The sequence below is a fragment of the Neovison vison genome, chromosome 9 (assembly GCF_020171115.1).
Source record: "Neovison vison isolate M4711 chromosome 9, ASM_NN_V1, whole genome shotgun sequence".
Taxonomy (NCBI): domain Eukaryota; kingdom Metazoa; phylum Chordata; class Mammalia; order Carnivora; family Mustelidae; genus Neogale; species Neogale vison.
In genome coordinates, this window is record NC_058099.1 from 32,485,682 (window position 1) to 32,507,526 (window position 21,845).

The 21,845-nt window shown below is 48.3% G+C and overlaps 1 protein-coding gene across 1 annotated transcript in view; it reads left to right on the plus strand.

Moving 5' to 3' along the window:
- The window catches only part of GABBR2 (gamma-aminobutyric acid type B receptor subunit 2), a 341,241-nt gene extending 321,466 nt beyond the window's left edge, over positions 1-19,775 (plus strand). The window contains exons 14-19 of the mRNA XM_044265274.1: positions 2,430-2,540; positions 5,408-5,632; positions 7,813-7,995; positions 10,473-10,602; positions 14,210-14,327; positions 17,175-19,775. Coding sequence (XP_044121209.1) covers positions 2,430-2,540; positions 5,408-5,632; positions 7,813-7,995; positions 10,473-10,602; positions 14,210-14,327; positions 17,175-17,340 — 933 coding nt within the window. The 3' untranslated portion in view covers positions 17,341-19,775. The remainder of the gene's footprint in view (positions 1-2,429; positions 2,541-5,407; positions 5,633-7,812; positions 7,996-10,472; positions 10,603-14,209; positions 14,328-17,174) is intronic.
- Positions 19,776-21,845: the final 2,070 nt, after the last annotated feature.

Below are 21,845 nucleotides of genomic sequence, written 5' to 3' on the forward strand. Positions count from 1 at the left end.
CCTTACCTAAGGCCTGCACTCCACATCTCTGGATCCCACCAAAATGTCCCTTTTTCCTGGTGAGTGACTCTGGGGATGCCAACCTGTTACCTTCAGGCCTGGGCTTTACCCTGGGCCTCTATAGGACCACTCTATCCCAGACACAGCTCTTTGATGAGACACCCTCAGTGGGTATCTTCTCTAAAGGCAGATTGATTTGCAAATATATGTTCAACTTTACGTTGTTATTGGTGGTGCATGGATATAGAAATTCTAAAACCATTTTGTGTCTATTTAGTATTGAGCAAATGAGTGACTATTTTGGTATTGTGGGAAACCAGCGATCTCACTGTGAGAGAAGAAAGGTGCAAATATGGAATGGGAAGAAGCAAGAACCCTACGGCATAGGGCTTTATTTACATCAATCTCTAAAAAGATGGTAGAGAAAAAAGGATAGATACATAGAATCATGATGGATGGATGGGTAGACTTGAGAGATAAGGGAGGGAGGGAGGAAAGGAGAAAGGAAGGTCCTGGGAGGAAAAGAAGGAGGAAGGGAGGAAGGAAGATCCTTGAAGTATTGATGTCCTTGGAACAGTGAGCCCATCTAGTGCCCAGATCTTGGTTTCTAAATATCATTCTCCATCAAAAAGAAACAAGGCTCTCCAGAGAAATGACTGATTCTGAGGCTGGGGAAAGGAAAGTACAAAGAAATAGAGGTACTTGTTGTGCCAAGGTATGGGAAAGTGTTCCCCTAAATTATGGGGATGTATTGAGAAAACACATGAGGCTGCACAGGGGAGTTTCCCACTGACCAAATCTGGGAGAATCTGAGCATCAAAATAAATGATAGTAATGGAAATGGAAAAGGAACCCCTAAATGCATACCAATATACATAAATAAATGAGAGGAAAGGAAAGATCTGTTTACAATGGCGTGTGAAGTATTTAAATGAAATGATAGAGTTTAAAAAAAAAATCACCATTTTGTGGCCACCGAAGGAGTGTGACTCAGGTAGAAACCATCACTGGATGCTGAAACCACTGAGTTGACATTTGTGGGGGAAATGGGACACTCACACAGTCTCAAAGTATCTCCCACAGAATATTTATTAATTACAAGGGGGAAATGGTACCTCTGAAGTGGAGAGATCTGGCAGACATCACCTGAACCAAATGGTCATAGTTGACATCACCAGTAGTGGGGCAAAGTGCCATCAAGTGCCACTGAGGTGAAGCTCCAAGGAGGCAAAAACAACACTTTACAAAGGATTCCTGCCATGAATGCATAACCCAGATATAATCATGAAAACACAATAGACAAACCTAAACTGAAGGATATTCTACCAAATAACTGAACGGCATTCTTCAGAAATATCCGTGGTGTAGAAGAGCGAAATAGATAGAGAAATCATCACAGATTAAAGGAGACTAAAGACATGATAAGTAAATGCAGGACATGGTCCCAGATTGGGCCCTGCTTTGGAAAAACCACAATTATTTTTAAGGACATTATTGAGTCAATTGGCAAAATTTGAAAATTGATAGCGCATTAGATACTGTATTAGCTAAATGTCTTCAATTGGGTAAGTATATGTGGTTATGTAAGAGAATCTCCTCGTTCTTAGGAAATACTTGCTAGATATTTAGGGGTGAAAGGTCAGGGTGTCTGCAACTTACTCGTAAATAATTCAGAAAAAAAATATGTAGAATATACATTTTTGTTGTTGTTCTCTGGATGTGTTTCTCTTCTCTTTCCACCATGTGGCTGATTCTTGCCCAGTTTCCCAGCTCAATTTCCTGAGAGAGAGAGACCATATTTGGATAGGGTCCTTTCCATCATCCCTCTTTGAGCAGAACACTGCACTAGGAAACCTCCTAGGTCTCTGACCAGACTCTGGATTGGCTATCCACCAGGGTGGTCAGGTACCCACCCTCTGTCCAATCAGCTTTGGCCCAGCATGTGTCATGTGGTATATAACATGGCTGGGGGGGTGATGGGAAAGAAGGTCTCCTTAGAAGAGCTTGGCGGGCCCCACGGCTAGCCCAGCCAACGGTTACAGAGTTAATCCCAGAGACACCTGAAGACCTCTTGACATTAACTTGTGCCTTATTCTCACCTTCACTCTTTCAACAAACATTACAGATGTGTGCTCTGGACCAGGTCTCACGTTAAGTACTAGGAGCCCAGGAAGTGACCTACTCTTTACCCTCAGGAGATCTGACTCATGTTTGAAAGGCATGAAGAACACAAATAACTAGAGTGCAGGGCTGAATCATGACCAACAAACAGAAAGCAGCCCCATGAGAACATAGAAGGGGGTCCAAAAGGCCTCCTGGACAAAGGACTAGCTGTAGCTCATGGGAGGGCAAGTGGCCGTCAGATGGGGCCCTGGCTGCTGAAAAGGTGCCCAGTGCCATTCCTGGGTTTCTGTTTTCTCTTTACTCAGCCGGACCCAGCAGGACGGGACATCTCTATCCGCCCTCTCCTGGAGCACTGTGAGAACACCCACATGACCATCTGGCTTGGCATCGTCTATGCCTACAAGGGGCTTCTCATGGTAGGTGCAGAGCGGGAGACGGAGGCTGAGAGGCTGCTTCTCTATCAGAGTTCTCTCTCCTAGGGGCCTCTGTGAACATAAAAATAGAGTCCCCAGAACGAAACACTAACTGCCAGGCCCCATGTCTCCCACATGGTCTCTCCATTCCCACAACAAAACTCTGAGATGGGTGCAGATAATGCCCCATTTCACTGATGAGGATGCTGAGGCTTGGTTTGCCCAAGGTCACTCAGTAGTAAGAGGCAGATTCAAGAGCTTAACCACAGAGCAACCCCAAAACCTGTGAGAGGGCCTCACAGCAGCCACCATAATGCTCCTAGAATGGCAGTCTGTCACCACTTAGCACAAGTTCACACCCCACATTTTACTGGATTCCCTCAAAATCTGTAGAAGGTGAATGGAATCATCCTCATCTTATAGAAGTCAGAAGTTAAAGGGCACTAGTAACCTCCACCCTCCAAACCCAGTAGTCTTTCCACTCCAGCCACCTGTTAGAATCAAAGATCATGTACCAAGCCCACCCCACACGTCTGGAAGGACTTGAAAGGGCAGCTACACCCCATCTTATCCCCCGTTGACCCCTGAATCGTCTCTCCAATCCTATGCAAACCATGCTTCCACTGAAATCCCTCCAGGGACAGGAAACCAGCTCCCATACCCTCCTGAGGTCTTTCCACAGGAAAATTAACCCACCATCTGCTTCTGTGTAGCCTCTATTTAGAGGCCAAGAATGAAGCTGTCTCCAAAGGTCAGAGAAAGTGGGACTTCTTGTCCTGCTCAAATGCATCATTACCTGCGGCTGCTTCAGAGAACTATTCCTGAGGGCCCCCACCAGAAGGGCCTGTATTAGGGGACCCTAGACAGAGATTGTCCCCCACTTCATACTAGTCGAGACTAGTTTCCATAGGGACTCTATGAGGACCCCTGGGCCCCAATCCAGACCCCACAAGGGAGTGATCCTGAAGGTGCCCACAGGAGGGTCCCAGAGTGGAAATGAGACTTTGAGGACTAGCCAATGGCCCCGGGCTTGGAGAAGGGCACTCAGGAGACATGGACACTGGAGCTGTCAGAGACAGGTGGCATAGACCCAAAGGCAGATCCATCATCAGTGGGCAAAGTTGCCAGTGGGCAGCTTTCAAGTCCACATGAAAGAAGGATTTTGTTCAACAGAGCAGTGGCCACCAATTTGGTGGCACCCCACCCCCAACCCCCCCAAGGAAGGAAGATGCTCCCTTCACAGGAAGCAAGTGGTACCCAGGACTTGAGGCCCCCAGCCCCTGCTGAATAGAGAGAGTGAAACCAGACTCTCCAGGACCCCTCCGGTTCCACCCTCCCTGATCCGAGACTGTGTGAAATTAGATTATGAGGAAGCTGACTGACTCTTCAGACTGCGACTACCGATAATGTTTTGGCCATCCTATCTTCTCCACCTACTTGCAGAAGTGGTTGGAGTCCACCATCTCTCTTCCAGGGAAGCTAATATCTTCAGTCGATCCTGTCAGTAAAAGCTGTATTTGGTAGCATGAGTGTTTTACTGTTTGCAGTGTGCACAAGGAATTATCCTCAGCCCTCCTGGCCCTTAGGGTTTGTGACTAAAATCCTAGCTCCTAGTGCCTCCCGCTCTGAGACCACAGAACTTCAAGACCGGAGAGAGTAGGCCCAGCCCTGCAGCCCACACCCCTATCAGAGTTTCAGTACTCTAGCCCCCACTGAGCATGAGCTGTGCCCCCTCCAAAGGCCCTAGGGAGAATGCTTTCTTGCTTCCTCACGGTAGCTGATGGCTCAGGCATTCCTTGGCTTGCAGCCACATTGCTCCAGTCTCCACCTCCATCTTCCCATGGCCATCTCTCCTCCTCAAGTCTCTTACCAGCAGTCCTGGTCAGCTCCTTCCCACCCACCCACAACACCATTCTGCCTGGCATTCTGTCCGCACTTCTTCCTCAACCAGCCCTCCCCTTAGACCTCCAATGAAGGCTAAACCCTACACACCCTGCTTCAAATCACATTGGACCTACCTCGACCTTGTCCATTTCTGTTGGGAGATATATTGGTTAGGAATAGAGCTGCAGGTGATAGAAAACCCAAAATTATAGTGATTAAAGAGATAATTAACTTCCCTCTCAGATGAGCAGTCTAGGGCTGGTGGGGGGGCTCCCAGAATCTCAGCTCACCCATCTTCACCACACAGCTCCCACACTGTAGACTCAGATGACTTTTTGGTCTAAGATGACTGCTCAAGCTCCACACATCACACTTTACTCCATCTACTAGGAAGGAGGGAAAGGAACACCCTTTATAGATACTTTATAGATACCCATTTCCCTTTACAGATCCTTCCCAGAACTTGTACACACCACTCCCACCTACATGGCCCTGTCCTGAACCTACTCTTACATCACACCTGGCTTCGAGGACAAATTAGGTTATGTAGTCTCTATTGTGAGTGACCTTGTGCATTGAGCGGTAATAGACACAGGGGCTCTGCCTTATTAGACAAAAACACCAAACTGGAGTTCTGGAAATACAGTCCACTTTTGCCACTGTATGACTGCGTGACCTTAGACGAGCCCCTTCCTCTCTGGGCCTCAGGGCTCTCTTTAGAGTGAGGGGAGATGGTCAAGATCATGTCTGGGAGCCCCTTCCACCATGGCCTGCTGTATGTAAACCAGTGGTGGGGCGAAGGAGAACCAGACGTTGTAACACCCCCAGTTGGCCTTTCTTCAATGTAATTCAACCCAGGACCCCCAGTGGAGAGTGAAGGTGACATCCAGAAGACCTGGCCACAGCAGCAGGTATGTGCCAGAGCAGCAGGTATGTGCCAGCCACCACATGATAATGACCGCTGCCCTTTCCACTCACCATTTCAGTTGTTCGGGTGTTTCTTGGCTTGGGAGACACGCAACGTCAGCATCCCTGCCCTCAACGACAGCAAGTACATCGGGATGAGTGTCTACAACGTGGGGATCATGTGTATCATTGGGGCCGCCGTCTCCTTCCTGACCCGGGACCAGCCCAACGTGCAGTTCTGCATTGTCGCCCTGGTCATCATCTTCTGCAGCACCATCACCCTCTGCCTGGTGTTTGTGCCCAAGGTATGGCCTGCCTCCCCTCTCCCCCCGCAACATCCTGCTCTCTGGCCTCTGCTCCTGCCCAGGGCTCTACTGGTTTCCTCCACTTCCTAGCCATTTTATGCTTTCTCTACTGGGGATAATTACAGTTCACATGGAAGATTTGGAAAATGCAAACAGGTAAAGATCGAATTTTTCAGAAATCTCAGAGTCTCACCACCCAAAAATAATCACTGTTAATGTTTCGTTTTGTGGTTTGTTTTTTTTTACTAAAAACTACATATTTTTTATGTGTTTCCTTCCTTTTTTTCTTTAAGATTTTATCTATTTATCTGAGACAGAGAGAGAGTAGAGGAAATAGCAGTGGGAGAGGGACAAGCAGACTTCCCACTGAGCGTGGAGCCCTGATGCAGGGCTTGATCCCAGGACCTCAACATCGTGACCTGAGCTGAAATCAGGAGTCAGATGCTCAACTAACTGAAAGACCCAGGCTCCTGCCCCACCCCTGCTGTACTTTTTAAATGGTTAGGCAGTGATGCTTTCTCAGTTACAGCTGTGATTATAACTTACACGTCGTTTTATAGTTTGCCTTTTCCACTGTGAATTTCTCCTTTGTGTTTCTCAGTCATAACCACCACTGATGGGAGATGTTCCACGTTTTCTTGTCCACTCCATTCCCTTATTGATGAGCAGTACAGTCATTCCCAGATTTTTTATATTATAAATGAACTTCTTTATTCATATAAAGTTCATATAAATGAACTTCCCATTTCTGGCTCCATCCTTCAGATGGAACCTCAGAAGTAGCATTAGTGGGTAAAAAGGAATAAATAACCACTTTCAACAGCCACTTACATTTTCCATTCACCTGAAGCCCTGACCTTCAAGACCAGCCTGAGAGGTGTTTTTCGAACCTTATCCTTCCCTGCAGCGGGCAGGTGAACCAGAGGCCTTGGCATCTTAGGAGTCCCTGCAGTCGGCTGTTCTCAGCATCAGAGAAGACTGAGAGATGGAGATAGGGTGGGAGGAATTACTGGCCCGAGTGGGGTAGGGTGTGCCTTGGATTACGGGGGACCAGAGATCAGTCGGGGTCCACTGTGCCCTAAACAGATGGCTTATGGCCCCTCCATCCCGTGAGTCCCCAAGCAGCAACTTTCCTGGAGCACTGTTGCCCTATATGCCTGCCTTCTCTGCTTGCCAACGCCTGCCCAGGCTCCAGGCCAATGCCAAGGCCTCTCTGCCTGCACTCTGACATTCTCTCATTCTGACATCAAAGATGTCAGATGGTTCCAAGCCCAGCCCTGACCACTGTTCTCTGTCACCCTCAAGATCCTCATTGCCCTTCTGGCTCCAGAATCAAGTCCCCAGTACCAGGCTGCCTTTTAGGACCCTGAGACTCCTCCAGTCTCCCCAAAGAACTCTGCCCACCATCCAGACTGGCCCTTCTCCATAAGCACTCTGAGCCCCAGGCCCCCTGCTTTGAATATGCCACTTCTCCCCCCTACCCCCACCCAGAATTCCCTTCCCTCACCATCCTTCAGCCTCACAGAGCCCAGCCCAGGCCCAGAGCACCCACAGCCCAGCCTACCCCTGATACTTCTGGCCTCTGGACTGTGGGGTCCTGGCAGACAGGGGCCCTGCCTCACCCAATCCCTGCTCTCCAGGGCAGGCCCAGCGCCTACCTCAGACTGGAAGTGTTTTTTTAATAAATGAGGAGGATGAGGATGAGTGACAGCCTTTTCTCTTCTGTAACAATGCTTTTGTCTGTGACCGAGCCAGTCACAACTCTGTCCTCAACACTCACCCGTGGTTCTAAGAAGCAGGAGCCTTCCCTGGCCTCCATCTGTTATCTTCCATGTCACCCTCAGGTTTATTATTTTCCATGTGGAACGAGGCCTAAGGCAGAGCGAGGCTCAGCTGGAATCAGGCGTGAGAGGCGCTGGTGGGCTCCGCGGGGTGGTTGGGAGGGAGGTGGGGTCAGGCTCAGGAGACCAGACTTCTGCTGAGGAGGAAGGAAACTGAGACTCCGTGCAGGGGGGAGAGGCCTGCCCAAGGTCATAGGCAAGCGAGTGGCAGAGACAAGCCTGAGCGCAGAGCTTGTGTGCCTGCCTCCTCCAACACAGGACCTGTTGTGGCAGAGTGGATGGGAGGTTGGAGGGGGATGACCCAGGGCTCCTCTCTTCAGCCATACCTTGTCCTTTCAGCTCATCACTCTGAGAACAAACCCAGACGCGGCAACGCAGAACAGGCGATTCCAGTTCACTCAGAATCAGAAGAAGGAAGATTCTAAAACATCCACCTCAGTCACCAGCGTGAACCAAGCAAGCACGTCCCGCCTGGAGGGCCTGCAGTCTGAAAACCATCGCCTACGAATGAAGATCACAGAGGTAGCTCCCTGAGCACTGTCGGCCAGGGCTGCAGCCTCCCAGCTGCATCCTTCTGCCCCAGGGCTGCTGCTCCTGACCTCCCTACCCCCTACCCAGGACTCCCCCCCATATCAGGCCGTACGGTCCCATGGGCTGGGGTTACAGCGAAGAGAACCAGCGGGGACATAAACTAGGCAGAGGCAGTTTTGTCGGAAGCCGCTCGCCTGGCCCAGACTCATGGAGTCCAGCTGTGCCGTGATTCCAGACATCCTCGTGAAGAAAGGAGTTCTTAGAAAGTTGTGAGCTCCCAGATTATAGGAGATTCCTAAGTGTAAAGAAGCCCTCACCCTTAATTTTTCACTCTTCCAACCCAACAACCACCCTCATCCATATGACGTACAGCAAGACAGAAGGCAGGGAAGAAAAACTTCTCAGGCAGAAGAGCTTGCTGAGGTGAACCACATGGTCCTCTTGAGGGTCCTTAACTGGTTCTTTAGTATTCCAGAGAGGCCATAACTGATTCCTTTATGCCTAAGCCAGACCTCCGATTCTGGACTTTCTGTTACTTGGGAGAGGAGAACAGATTACCTTCCCCTTCTTCACCTCTGTCTTTGTGTCCAGGGGTGTGACTGGCCTCTGGTGTGCAGGCTACATGTTTCCCAGAGAAACCCTCCTTCAACAAGGGGAATGGGGAAGAAACGAAGGAGAGCATGTTAGTCAGGATAACTTGCTAAGCTGCTGTAATAAACACGCCCCAAAATGAAGTGGCCCAAAGAAAATATTTCTCTCTCACCTAATGGCCCTGAGGAGATGGGTCCAAGTTGGCAGACAGCTCTGCCTCCGTGGCCATAACTGGGTGAGGCTCATTCCCTCCTACTGTCTGCCACTCCCCAAGGTGCCTTCCTCATGGGGACAGTTAAAGCTGGGGGGAAGGCACGTCCTATTCTCAGTCGCAGGAGGGGAAGAGGAAGGGATGAGCATCCCACACAAGGGATGAGCAAGTGATACAAAAATTGTGCGCCTTTTGGGTCTACTCCAGTTACCTTGGCAAGAACTTGCATGGTCACACTTCTATGTGAGACACAGGATTGCCAGAGTCGATGCAGCATGTCCCAGTGATGTTTGAATTTCAGGCAATCAAGCATACTTTTTGTGTAAGGATGGCCCAGACAGTATTTGGGATATACTGGCACTAAGAAAAATGATGCATCATTATCTGAAATTCAGATGGGACTGGGCATTCCATATGTGTATTTGCTAAACCCAGTAGCCTTTTGGGGAGCTCACATTAATCTGTCACAAAGATCTAAAGCATAGTTGTCCATGCTTCTAAGCCTGACTGCTCTAGGATGGGATAGTCCTCCCTCCCACTGGTCACCAGAGAAAAGGAGGAAAGGTTTCTGTCCCTCAGAGCCCACTGCTCATTCAGTTTTAATGTCAGACCTCTCTCTGGCTTGATGTCTGACTTTAACTTGCACACTCCAGCCATAAAGAGCTCCTCACTTCAAGAAACCTGAAAACGAAGCCATTGTCAAAATCCCTAAAGTGGGTTTTCCTGGAATGGAATCACAATCTGGCCTCTTTTGCTCCTAGCCCCACTGTTTGAGGCACACAGAACACGGTATCTCTCTCCTCCTCCACGTGAAGATGTATTAATGGCTGAGGTCTTGACATCAGAGCAACACTTTACAGTTTATAACTTCCTTACACTATAGTAGAACGTCCATTGCCTTTCCCAGTTACCACCCCCTCCCCCCAACACACACATGTGTGCATAAGCAAGCACATGTACACACACACACACACACACACAGCCCTAGTCTCAAGGGTTAGACTGCCCCAGGTCTTGCACCTGAGTTTTCTATAACCTGAAGGCAGCTACAGTCCGTCTTCTAGAGGTGCCTCTATTGTCCTAGGCTTGGGCATCTCTGTGAGGCTTACACCTGACCAGCCCAAGGGTCCTCCCCTGCAAGGGCCCTGTGGGGCATCAGGAATGATAATTATGGCACTTTTATTCCTGTAGCAGGTTAGCCTCATGATGTGTCAGGGACTGGGCTAACCTTTGAGTGCGTTGCCTCATTGAACCCCGCAGTAACCAGAGGTTTGTGCTGTGATTACTGTATTCTGTGGATGAAGGAGTTGAGACTCAGTCTCGAGAGCCAGTCTACAGACAGTAAGGGGCAGCCCTGGGTTTGCCCCTAGACCTGTCCAACCTCAGAGCCCACGCTCTGACCCTCCCCTGCCGCCCTGGGCTGGCCCAGCTGCTTCCTCGAGACGCCAGCCTGCTCTGAACGCATCATTGTGAAGCCCAGGCACCACCACCCCCAGCCCTTCCTGCAGCAACAGCCAGCAGGGGCCCTCTGCAGCTCGTCCCCAGGGGGCCTCTCTGGCTCTGAGTGCCCTCCCAAGGCCCACCTGAGACCCAGTCCCATGACCCTGGGGGCTGGGGAAGGGGCTGGGCCCGGGCCTCTGACCCAGCTGGAGCCTTTGTCTTCCAGCTGGATAAAGACTTGGAAGAGGTCACTATGCAGCTGCAGGACACACCAGAGAAGACCACCTACATTAAACAGAACCACTACCAAGAGCTCAACGACATCCTCAACCTTGGAAACTTCACTGAGAGCACAGGTAGGAGGAGGCGGGGTCCCTGGAAAGTGGGGACCTCGGTATCAGACACCAGCTGGCCATCTTCACTTTACCAATGAAGAAACTGAGGCTTGGGGGAGGTGGGGGGGATGACCTGAAGCCACGCAGGCAGAGCTGGAGCATCTGGCATCCACAGTTTGGGGTCAGTTTGGCATCCCTACCCTGCCTAGATCCAGGACTTCTGTCCCTCAGTCTCTTGGGTTCTGGGGGCACACGTACATGTCACGGCCAGCAACCCGGGTTTTGCCTACATTTCGGCCAAATTTTCAGAGATCGTCAGTGTTGTTAAGAGTGCATTAAGTGGGGGGCACCTGGGTGGCTCAGTGGGTTAAGCCTCTGCCTTCAGCTCGGGTCATGATCTCGGAGTCCTGGGATCAAGCCCCGCATCGGGCTCTCTGCTCGGCGGGGAGTCTGCTTCCCTTCCTCTCTCTCTCTGCCTCTCTGCCTACCTGTGATTTCTGTCTGTCAAATAAATAAATAAAACATTTTTAAAAAATAAAATAAATATTCATCATTTAGGGCAGTTTCATTCATTATTATACAGCCAAACAAGGTTTGTAATATAGCTGTTAGGAAATGGGGCAGACCTATTCATGCAGATATGGAGAGCCCTCCCAGTGAAAATAGCAGATGGAAGTGAGCATGATACACATAAATGCACACACATCTGCACATGTCTGTGTGCATGTGCCAAGTGCGTTTTTTAAAAGGTCTGGAAGAACAAACACCAAATTGTTAACAGTATCTACCTGTGTCAAAAGGAACAGTAAGTACAAAGTAAGAGAGGATTCATTTAGTATACTTCTCTGTTGCTGGCATTTTGTCAGTATTTATTCATTAATTTGCTATAAAATTATTTTTAAATCAATGAAAAATCTTTAGTTTCTTTTTTTGTTGTTGTTTATAGTTTCTTTTATTCTCATTACCTAAACCCTAAGTATTCTTATTATAAAAGCAAATTATGAGGGGTGCCTGGGTGGCTCAGTGGGTTAAGCCTCTGCCTTCAGCTCAGGTCATGATCTCAGGGTCCTGGGATCGAGTCCCGCATCATGCTCTCTGCTTGGTGGGGAGCCTGCTTCCGTCTCTCTCTCTCTCTGCCTGCCTCTCTGCCTACTTGTGATCTCTCTTTCTGTCAAATAAAGAAAATTTAAAATCTTTTAAAAATTTTTTTTAAAAATTATGAAATTCTTAGGGTTAGGGTTAGGGTGGGATGATTGCAAAAAAAAAGTTTGAATTAAGATAAGTTACAAGTCAACTGAAAGAATAAAAATTATTCACAGTAACTTTAGTATCTGGTAAATGTGGGCATTTCAAATTAGTGGAGGGAAATGAATCATTCAATACATTTAATGGGGATAGGTGGATAACTATCTGGAAAAGAATAAACTTAAATCCCTACATCACACCTCACACAAAAATAAAGTCCAGATATATAAAGGATTTAAATGTAAAAAGTGAAACCATGAAAGAACTAAAAAAAGAAAGAAAGAAAGAAAGAAAAAAACCCACAGGAGAATTTTTTTTAATAATCTCAGAGACAGGAAAGCCTCTCTCAATTTGATGCAAAACGCAGAAACCACAAAAGAAAAGGTTGATAAATTTAATTGTAAAAAAGAATTTTTTAACAACACAAAAGCCCTCATAAGTCATCAAAAAATCAAACCAAGCCAAAAAAATATTATAATTCAGGTAATGTGCTTATTTTCTTACATATAAGGAGAAATTTATATAATTTATATGAAATATGTATAATTATATGTAAATTAATTTACAAAAAAAGAGCAACACAGAAGAAAACTGGGCAAAAGAGAGTTCTTACAGAAGGAAGTGCAAGAGATTCATATGCTTATGAAAAGATGCTGAAGTTCACTCCTTATTAAGAGAATGTAGATGTGGGGTACCTGAGTGGCTCAGCTGGTTAAGCTAAGCAGCTGCCTTTAGCGTAGGTGATGATCTCAGGGTCCCTGGAATGGAGTCTCTCTCTGACCCACCTTCCCCTCTGATCCTTCCTCTCCCTTTGACCCTCCCCCACCCCATTGCTCCTGCTCTCTCTCTCTCTCCAAAATAAATAAATAAAATCTTTTTAAAAATGCAGATGAAATCTTGAGTGAGATACCATTTTCACCAATGAGACTGGCAAAGACAAGAAACCAAAAAGTTACAGAGAGTCTGAGGACACAGTTGGGAAACATTGCTGGTTAAAATAGAAATTGCTCTGACCCAATAGTTCCAGTTTGGGGATTTATCATAAGGATATGCAGTCAGCTCTCATTATTCACAGTGATTGTCTCTGATAAAGTTGTTGTGAACCATGAATTAATAAGTGATTACTAAACCACTGCTCCTGAGGGGGAGTACAGGGTTTGGTTCCTGCAAGACTCTCTCGAGTTGACATTTTGATCAACCCATGACATAACTTTGTTGTATGTGTGTTTCTGCTTGAACACGTCTTATTTAATATACAATGTTGATTCGTTAACATTGACCTCATGGTCAACAGTGCCATAAAGTGTGCCTGCACGAAGCCCATCTAAGCCATGTATTTTCTCTGTCAGGCACGTCACAGCTGTCTTGCACTTGGACGTGCATTATAGGGTTGTTGACCGTGAAGTCAATGTAAATTTTTCAATATTGTGTGTGTCAGCAAATGACCGTGAAAGCCTTACCGGTATTGATTGGGGTTACAAATAAATGTTAGCGAGTGGGCGAGTTCACAAATACAGAATCTGTGAATAAAGAGGATCCACCGTACTCACGTGGGGGCAAGATGACATTCACAAAGTCACACACTACAGAAAGACAACTAAACCCCGGTGCTTCTCCAGATCCCTGGGGGAGGGGGTTATATTTAATATTTCTTTGAATCTCTCTAGATAGTTCTGAAGCACAGAGGGTTGCAAAAGCATGCACATCACCACATTTTGTGGCTACACAGTATTTCTTTGAAAGGGGGCCCCATACACACATGAGTATGTAACGAATCCATTGTTACTGGAAATACTCAGATTAGTCCCAACCCTTTTTTTTATATTATGAGTAACACTAATTTGAACATGTTATGCATAATCTCATTATTTCCTTGGGATACATCCCAGAAGTAAAAATTCTGGGTAGAACACTTTTTTTAGGGTTCAATGTTTATGGACAAGTGACCCCCCCCCCAGAAACATTATGCCAATTTGTACTCCCACCAGCAGTTTACTGACTATTCTTATTCTTTTCCATCCTTGGCAGTCTTATGGATATATATTTTTTACCTTGGAGGGTTATTTCCTCTGTCATCACATCCCTGTGCACCAGTGAAAAAGGCCTTTATATTAGAACTTTTCATTTCCACGTTATGTTGCTTACATTGGTTAACTTGATTTTTTCTTGGAGAAAGGAAGTCCCCAGGATGCCATTTCCATCCCTGGTTAGAAGCTTCTAGATTCACTGCCTTAGTCCCGAGAGAGACTGCAGAAACCACAGCTCTGAAGGGATAATAGGCTCTTTTGCATTCTCTCTCCTTGGGCAGCATCCTAGAAAGACTGCATTTTTTTTTTAAATGAAGTTAACAGAATGTGTTGTGATCTTGTTGTTTTGCATTCAGATGGGGGAAAGGCCATTTTAAAAAATCACCTCGATCAAAATCCCCAGCTACAGTGGAACACAACAGAGCCCTCTCGAACATGCAAAGATCCTATAGAAGATATCAACTCCCCAGAACAGTAAGTACTTTCTCCTTGAGAATTATTGCAGAAGAGCGTGGTAGTCCTGCACAGCAATATCAGTCTGCCCGGTGTTTTCATGTGCCTTATTTTATTTAAACTCCACAGCAACCCTATGACACAGGTCAAATTACAAGCCTCATTTTACAAATGAGAAAAAGAATATTCAGAAAGAGGAGGGGACTTGTCAACGCCTACCCAGTTCTGAAGTGCGGGAGATGGGATTTGAACCCGGGTCTGCTGACCGTCAAGCCCACCGAGGCACAGTGCCCTCATTATATATAAAATTTAACCTTGCTAAATGCACTCACTGCACAACTATTCACTGACACCTACTGTGTATCAGACATAGAAGTGATAAAAACCCGACAAAAATCCCTTCGTGCGCAGAGCTTATATTCTGCCCAGTGGCACAAGAACTTCTTTTAAAAAGCAGCATCTAGTGTATTGCATCATAGGTGCTTTGGAGAAAAATAAAGCAGGGGAAGCAGTCAGGGATTGTAACCTTTAATAGAGTGATCAGAGGAGATTCAGTGAGAAGGTGGCCTCTAAGCGAAGACCCGGACATCTCTGTTAGCTTTGTTCTCACTGGCAATTTTGAGGTCTTCCTTTGCTCATAGCAGCTTGGAAGCAGAGATTAGAAATGTCGACCCTGGCACTGCCGACCCTTGGGGCTCAGTCGGTTAAGCGTCCAACTCTTGATTTCAGCTCAGGTTGTGATCTCGGGGTCGTGAGATCGAGCCCTGCTTTGGGATTCTCTCTCTCCCTCTGCCTCCGCACCTACCACCCCCTGCCCCCACCCCCCGGCTCACTTTCTCAAATAAATAAATAAATAAATAAATAAAATCTTAAGAAAGAAAGGAAGGAAGAAAAAAGTGTCAACACTGAAACTTGCTCCCCGGGAAGTGACAAGCAGCAGAGACAGCCAAATCACCAGCTATAGTGTAATTTGAGGCCCTTTGATGTTAGCCTTCTCAACCCAGTTAGCTCCAAGGCTTCATTGGCTTACACTCCAGAATGATCATTATGGTTCTCTGGCAGTCTTCAGCAGTTCACTTATTAGTACCCCCCACGAGAGTGTAAGCACCTTGAGGATAAGGTGTGTGTCCCTCCCGTATCCTTTGGACTGAATGCAGGCTCCTGCACTGAGTAGGTGTTTGGCAAGTAGCTGTTGAATGAATGACTGTGTAAATGGGACCCCAGCAGACAGCAAAGTGCCATGGCTCTGAGAGTCTCAGACAGATGGCCGCCTTGCCCAGGTCTTAGTCCTTCCAGGTCAGAGTTTATTCCTCAGCAACCCTTTCCCTGGACTCTGCCAGCACCCTCTGGCGTTCAGGGGTCAGTCATAGCTCAGAGTACACAGACAGGTTCAAGCTGAATTTCAAAAGGAGATCTCCAACACACAAACCTCGTGAGCACTTGTGACGTGTCCTTGGTAGAAACTCTGTAGTGCACAGGGAATGGGGGGGGCGCATTGGTCCCCCTCCATCTCAGGACCCCATCAGTGCCATGAATACACACGAGGGCACACCTGTTGAGATGAGGTGGCCCCCCGTGAGTTGATCTGCCTCCCTCCCAGAGCCCGTGCTCCCTCACCAAGCTCCTTTCCCAGAAGAAGCAGGAGACCCGACCCACCTTCCCTCCTTCTGGCTTCGTTGTCATGTGCAAGTTACATAAACTCTGTACCCTTCCCTAATCATTATAGTGGAGAATAGCAGCACTTCTTTCACTTACTGGGTTTTTGTGAAGATCTGGGGGTGGGGGGAGGTCCCCACCTGAGCGGTCAGGCACTGAGGACACAGGGAGGCCTTAAGGATACTGAGAAGCAGCTTCCCAGGTACGAGAGAGAACCACACAAGATGCACCTGGGAAGAGCCCAGATCCCCCACCCTCTCTTGCTCTCTCTCTCTCTCTCTCTCTCTCTAACACACACACACACACACACACACACGCACACACGCTGCCATGAGTCACACACCACCCCTGCCTCTGCCCTGCCTTGGGGCTTTTCTGGCTGTGCTTCTGGGAATTTACCCAGAACACTGGGAGCTCAGAGAATGAAGGAGCCCACTCTCTGAGGAGTTTGAAGTGGATAGTGAAGGGGAAAGAGTTCATCAGATCAGGAGGTAGAGAGAGTATTCCAGGCTGGGCGAAAATTGTGTGCAAAGGCAAGCATGAGTGGCCTTTAGCAGTGTTTTAGGGGAAACTAGCCGCCCAAGTAAGGGTTTGGGTGGTGAGTGGGTAGAAGTTTCACCTGGAGAATTAGAAAAAAGATCCTAGGCAGCCTCAAATAAAATACCGCCCCAGAGATGGAAAGACGACACTAGTCACCAAAGAAGCTAAAAGACCAGGAAAAAACTTATTGAAGTCAGCCAAGCAAGAAGGGTGGAGGTCCTGGGCAAGGCAGGGGCAGAGGAGCCAATGAGGAGGCCAGAGCAGCGAGAAGCCCCGCGGCCCATTTGGAGGCTCGTGAGAGTAGAGTGAGAACCATCTGGCCGCAAAGCCCCATGAGATAAGCAAAACCCGTTCTTAGGAATCGCCACATGCTCAGGAAGACTGTGTCCCCTTTGCTGAGTCCGTCTCCCTGGTTCCTCCCAGGGCAGTCATTGGCAGGTATAGGTCTGTATTAAATACCTGCTAGATGGGGAAATGGCTAGATGACGGGACGGGCAGATCTTGGATTCGGGATAACTGGTCTCCACCGTCAGCTTCTTAGCCAAAGACAGTCCAAGGCATATTCTGGTGAGCGACCAGATAGCCTTCACTAAAACTCCTCTCTCCCTCTCCCCCCTCCCTTCCTCCCTCCCTCTCTCTCTCCTTCTCTCTCTGTCTCTCTCCCTGCCACAGCATCCAGCGCCGGCTGTCCCTCCAGCTCCCCATTCTCCACCACGCCTACCTCCCATCCATCGGAGGCGTGGACGCCAGCTGTGTGAGCCCCTGCGTCAGCCCCACCGCCAGCCCCCGCCACAGACACGTGCCACCCTCCTTCCGAGTCATGGTCTCTGGCCTGTAACGGTGGGAGGCCTGGGGCCGGGGCCTCCCCCATGACAGAACCACACGGAGCAGAGGCTACGGGAACACTGTCAGCTCTGGCTGCGGAGCTGCTGGGCGCCACGGCTGGCCTTGTGGGACCGCTCGATGGCACTCAGGTGGACAGGATGGGGGCACTTGGCACCTGACCTCGTGCCTTATTTGTGAAGTTTTTATCCTTTCACAAAGAAGAGGAACGGAAATGACTTCTTCCTTAATGTCTGCGAAGAAGGAGGAGCTGGGATATTTTGAAACTTTGCAAAAAAAAAAAAAAAAAAAAATCCTAGACAAGGAGGGAATCACTAGAACTCCAGCTAGAAGTCACCGAGTGTCCCTGAGCAGCCTTGAGAAGAGGCAAGGGGCTTCTGGAGAAACCAGCTCTGCCTCTGCACACACATCCCTGGCTGTGGCCAGGCCAGCCCTTCTCCCCTCTGGGGTAGGAGGCGGGCAGGGCAGCCCGGCCCCCAGCCGCCAGGGCAGCCAACCCCAGCCTTTCTGGAATAGGGAGTCTGCCAGGCAGCCAGGCGGCCCGAGGGCTGGGGTACGGGAACAGGCTGACTCACATGCCTCCCGGTGGGACCTTACTCTCTAATAAATGCCACACATTAACACAATAACACCCATTCTGGGACCGTGGGGATTTAGGGCACGTCACTGCAGACCCGCTCTGCAGCATTCACTGACAGTCGGTCACGCACCCACCACGTTGGCCATGTCCTTGTGTTTGTATCAGGTGTTCCAGTAATCAGGGGGACCACCCGAGCTAATCATGGAATGTCTGTTTCCAGCAAACACTCTAAAGAAAGACTGTGCACTTTAACCTCTCATCAGGGCCCAAGGGCTGGCTGGGGTTGGTTTTTTTCCACTGACTTTGTTTCTGACCAAAGTGAATCGGGCATTCTGCTAGAAGACATCCCTGTAGTCGTAGGGAGAGAGTTGCTAGCGGAGGGCTCTCCTTGGCTTCCCGAAGGTGGCCTTCCATCCGGACAAGCCAGGGAGCTCGCCCTTGGGGTTCACGGAGGTGACCAGTCAAAACACTGGTTCTCATTCATAAGATCACTCTTCCCTTTCAACCGAACAGAGAGTACAGGCCTGGGAGTCAGGCGGACCTGGGCTCCAGTCCTCACTCCATGGCTGACTCCCTTCTTGACCTTGGGAAAGTCCCTACTGTCTCTCTGAGCCTCCGTTTCCCCTCCCCAACAAATTGGGGTTGAGATAACCCCCATCCTGCCTACCTCACAGGGTCTCTCTGAGGATCAAAACTTGATCTTGTCCAGAAAAGCTTCATACCAAACAGTGAAGCAGCCGTGACCCTTGAGGAATCAGGATGACCGTGACCTTCGGCCCTCACGACCGCCAGGGGTTTGGCCCAAAGAAGCTCCCAGCACAGCCCTCTACCAGGATAACCTGGCGGAGAGAGGCTCCTGATGACTTTTGTGACATTCCTAGACAGGTTCATTCTTTGCTAAAGAAAGGCCTGAAGGACAGCGTCCAGGACGTCTGCACAACCAAGCGGTCGCTCACTCCCTAAAGAAACCTAATGGCAGCTTCAACAGGCAGGCAATAATCTCTTCCCAGACCACTGAAGTCAGGAATATACTGCTGTCACCACCAGACTTTGACAAAAGGGCCCACAGGAATCTTATCATCATCGCCAACATTTCAAAAACACCCGATTTCACGTAGCATAGCTTTCCCCTCCCCTCCCCCGCAAAAGAGAGGTTATGGAGGTACTGTAGCTTTTAGGGAAAAAAAAAAAATGTCAACACATCACAGGTCAAATTGAAGTCATTGTCTGTTTTAGGCACTACAAATCGGTGTTGTCACTCACTGTGTATTACCAGTATTGACTTGCTTTCTTGATTTCACCAAAACCAGGTTTAATTTAAAGGACCACATTAATTTTTCCAAGGGAAGGAGACAATTCATTGTACATAATGTATACACACACACACACAAAAAAATATACCTGTAGAAATATTATTCCAGCATAGCAGGAAACAAAAAGAAACAAAAAGTATTGGACAGTCGGAGGTGAGTGTGTGCGTCCGTAACCCGTTGTGACCCCTGACCGTGCACAGTCTTCTAGGTTCACCCACGAAGTACATTTTCTGTCTTAATGATACTGTAGGTTCACCCTTTTTTTTTATTTCCCTGCAAATAACAAGACCCACAGAAGTGACTCTAGCTATCTAACGGTTCTGTTCTTTTATATGCAGCAAACACACCGTACATTTCCGAAGAGGCTTCAGCCTGAAGGCATTTTCCAGTGACGTTAGTGCACAAACGCTTTAAATTAGACCGGGACTGCCAGAATCAAATGTAAATGAGGAATTTCTCGTACCCCTATTGCATGATATCAATTTTTAATAAATTGTTGCAAATTTGTTTTTATGAATAAAAGGAAAAAAAACTGTCCTCTTTAATGCCTACTCGTCCCAAAATGCAGGTCCAAGCAGGTCCTATTCCTCTGCTCAGAAACTTGGGGGACAGTTCTGGGGTGCCTCCCCAGCGTCTTCCCTCCCTTTGGCGGACAGTAACAGAGAAGCCCCGCGACCGTGTCAGCTGGGGTGACCTGAGCCGGGCCAGTATGGCTCTTCCCAGGCTTCCTCCTTGCAAGGAAATTTAGTCAGCCATGAGAGAGGAAAAGGAAGCTGATATGGAGAGAAATCGAATCAAGAGATGGATCCTGATGGTGTCTGAATCCTATTCCTGAAGGGTCCTTCCCCTGCTGTGAAGGGCTCTCCGTTCTCCAAATAAATCACCATTTTTGCCTCGTTAAGTTCAAGTCCAGTTCCCACCTGTTGCAGACAAGAAGTCCCTAACTAACCCATACTGGGCCCTCAGCCTGCAGCTCCACTCCAGTTGTGCCATCCTTCAGGGTCCCATCCAAAACACCCTCCTGACTCCCTCCGCATGAAGCTCTTTCTTCTTACTTTCTGTACTCAGGACGCTCTCTCCCTCTCACAGCTCTGGGCACATGCTCACGCTGGCCGCATCTCCCCACCCCAGACCAGGAGCTCCCTGAGGATGGGAGTCCTAATCTGCCTCACCCATATCCCACCAGCAGCAGGCCCTCGCACTGGCTCAGAACAGTCTTCCATGAGACTTTTGCAGAGTTAACCATTTTGCATGTCTGTGTTGGTGGCTGGGTCTGAAAGATAGAGCCAAGGCAAGGGGTCCAAAGCAGGCTGGAGAAGCCCAAGGCCATGTGACAGCATGCAGGCCCCAGAAGAGGCGGGGACTGGACCCACAGACTTCACTGGAAGCCTGGTCCCATGTAGGAGCATTCTAGTGCCGGATCCTCAATGATGAGCCTACCAAGGATCAGACCTCTTGAACCCTGGCTGGGAGACAACTCTGCTCCATGACATGTAGGTAATCTAAGTACCAGGCAACATTTTCTCCCACAGAGCCATAAACCTCAAAGATCCTGAATACAAAAGTAGAGATCTCAGAAGGCAATACCGGTAACTCCATGGTCACCTGGATCTCAAAATCAAGTGCATACTCCGAGCTCTGGAGGCCAGTGAGACTGGAAGGGCTCCTGGCCTGAAGGCTCCAGTGGGGGTGAAAAGCTATTAGCTTGGCCCTCTTTGCCCCTGATATCTTGGCTGCTGTCTCGATTCTGGTTTCTCCCATCTGTAACAGGAGAGATCTGGCACTCGTGGTGAGTTTGGGCTCCGTGTCAAAAGGAAATACCTTTGGTTTCCCTCAGTCTGAATTCCAATGCAAAAACCTCAGAGCGGTGTTTCTAAAACTGAAAACTGTGGGGACCCCTTTTAAGCCACAGTGTCGACTTGAACTGTTCTTATAAAGTTACCTAAATTTGTTCAAAACTAAATACAAGCTCATGCTGACATCTTTCATATAAAAGCAAAACAGATTTATAAATTCAATGCAAATAAACAAAATGACAAAACCAATAAAAACCATATGAGCAACATGGATTTAATGGGATAGACGAGGTTTTGCAGAAAAATAAATTGCGGCTCACAGCAGGAACACAGTGCCAACCGTTCTCAGGCACGCTCCTTTGAGCTCAGCCTGCCCAGTGCGAGGACTCAATTATAACACTGCTTTTCTTTATTTAAACCACTGTGAAAACTTCATTTATCCAGCGCTCCGTGGTATCATTTGGCCTTCCCTTGGCTCTCACGCATCACTTCTCTGTTAAACCCACCTTTGTGTTTTTCTCATGAACCGTTGACAATGATGGGGCCACCCCGGTAATACACACAAATCAAATGGTGATTGAGGGCTAATGTTCACTGGGCACTAGGTGAAGTGCTTTGCGGGCATAATCTCATTTAGATCTGCAGGGACCCCAGAGTAGGAACGATGACTGCCATCCTTTTGCAGCTAAAGGCACACAGCCACAGAGGCCAAGTTCTGTTCTGAGTCACGCAGCTGAGATACAGGGAAGGAATTTGAACAGGGACAACTCCAGAACAGGCCCTCTTCACCACTTCCTTAAACTACTTATCA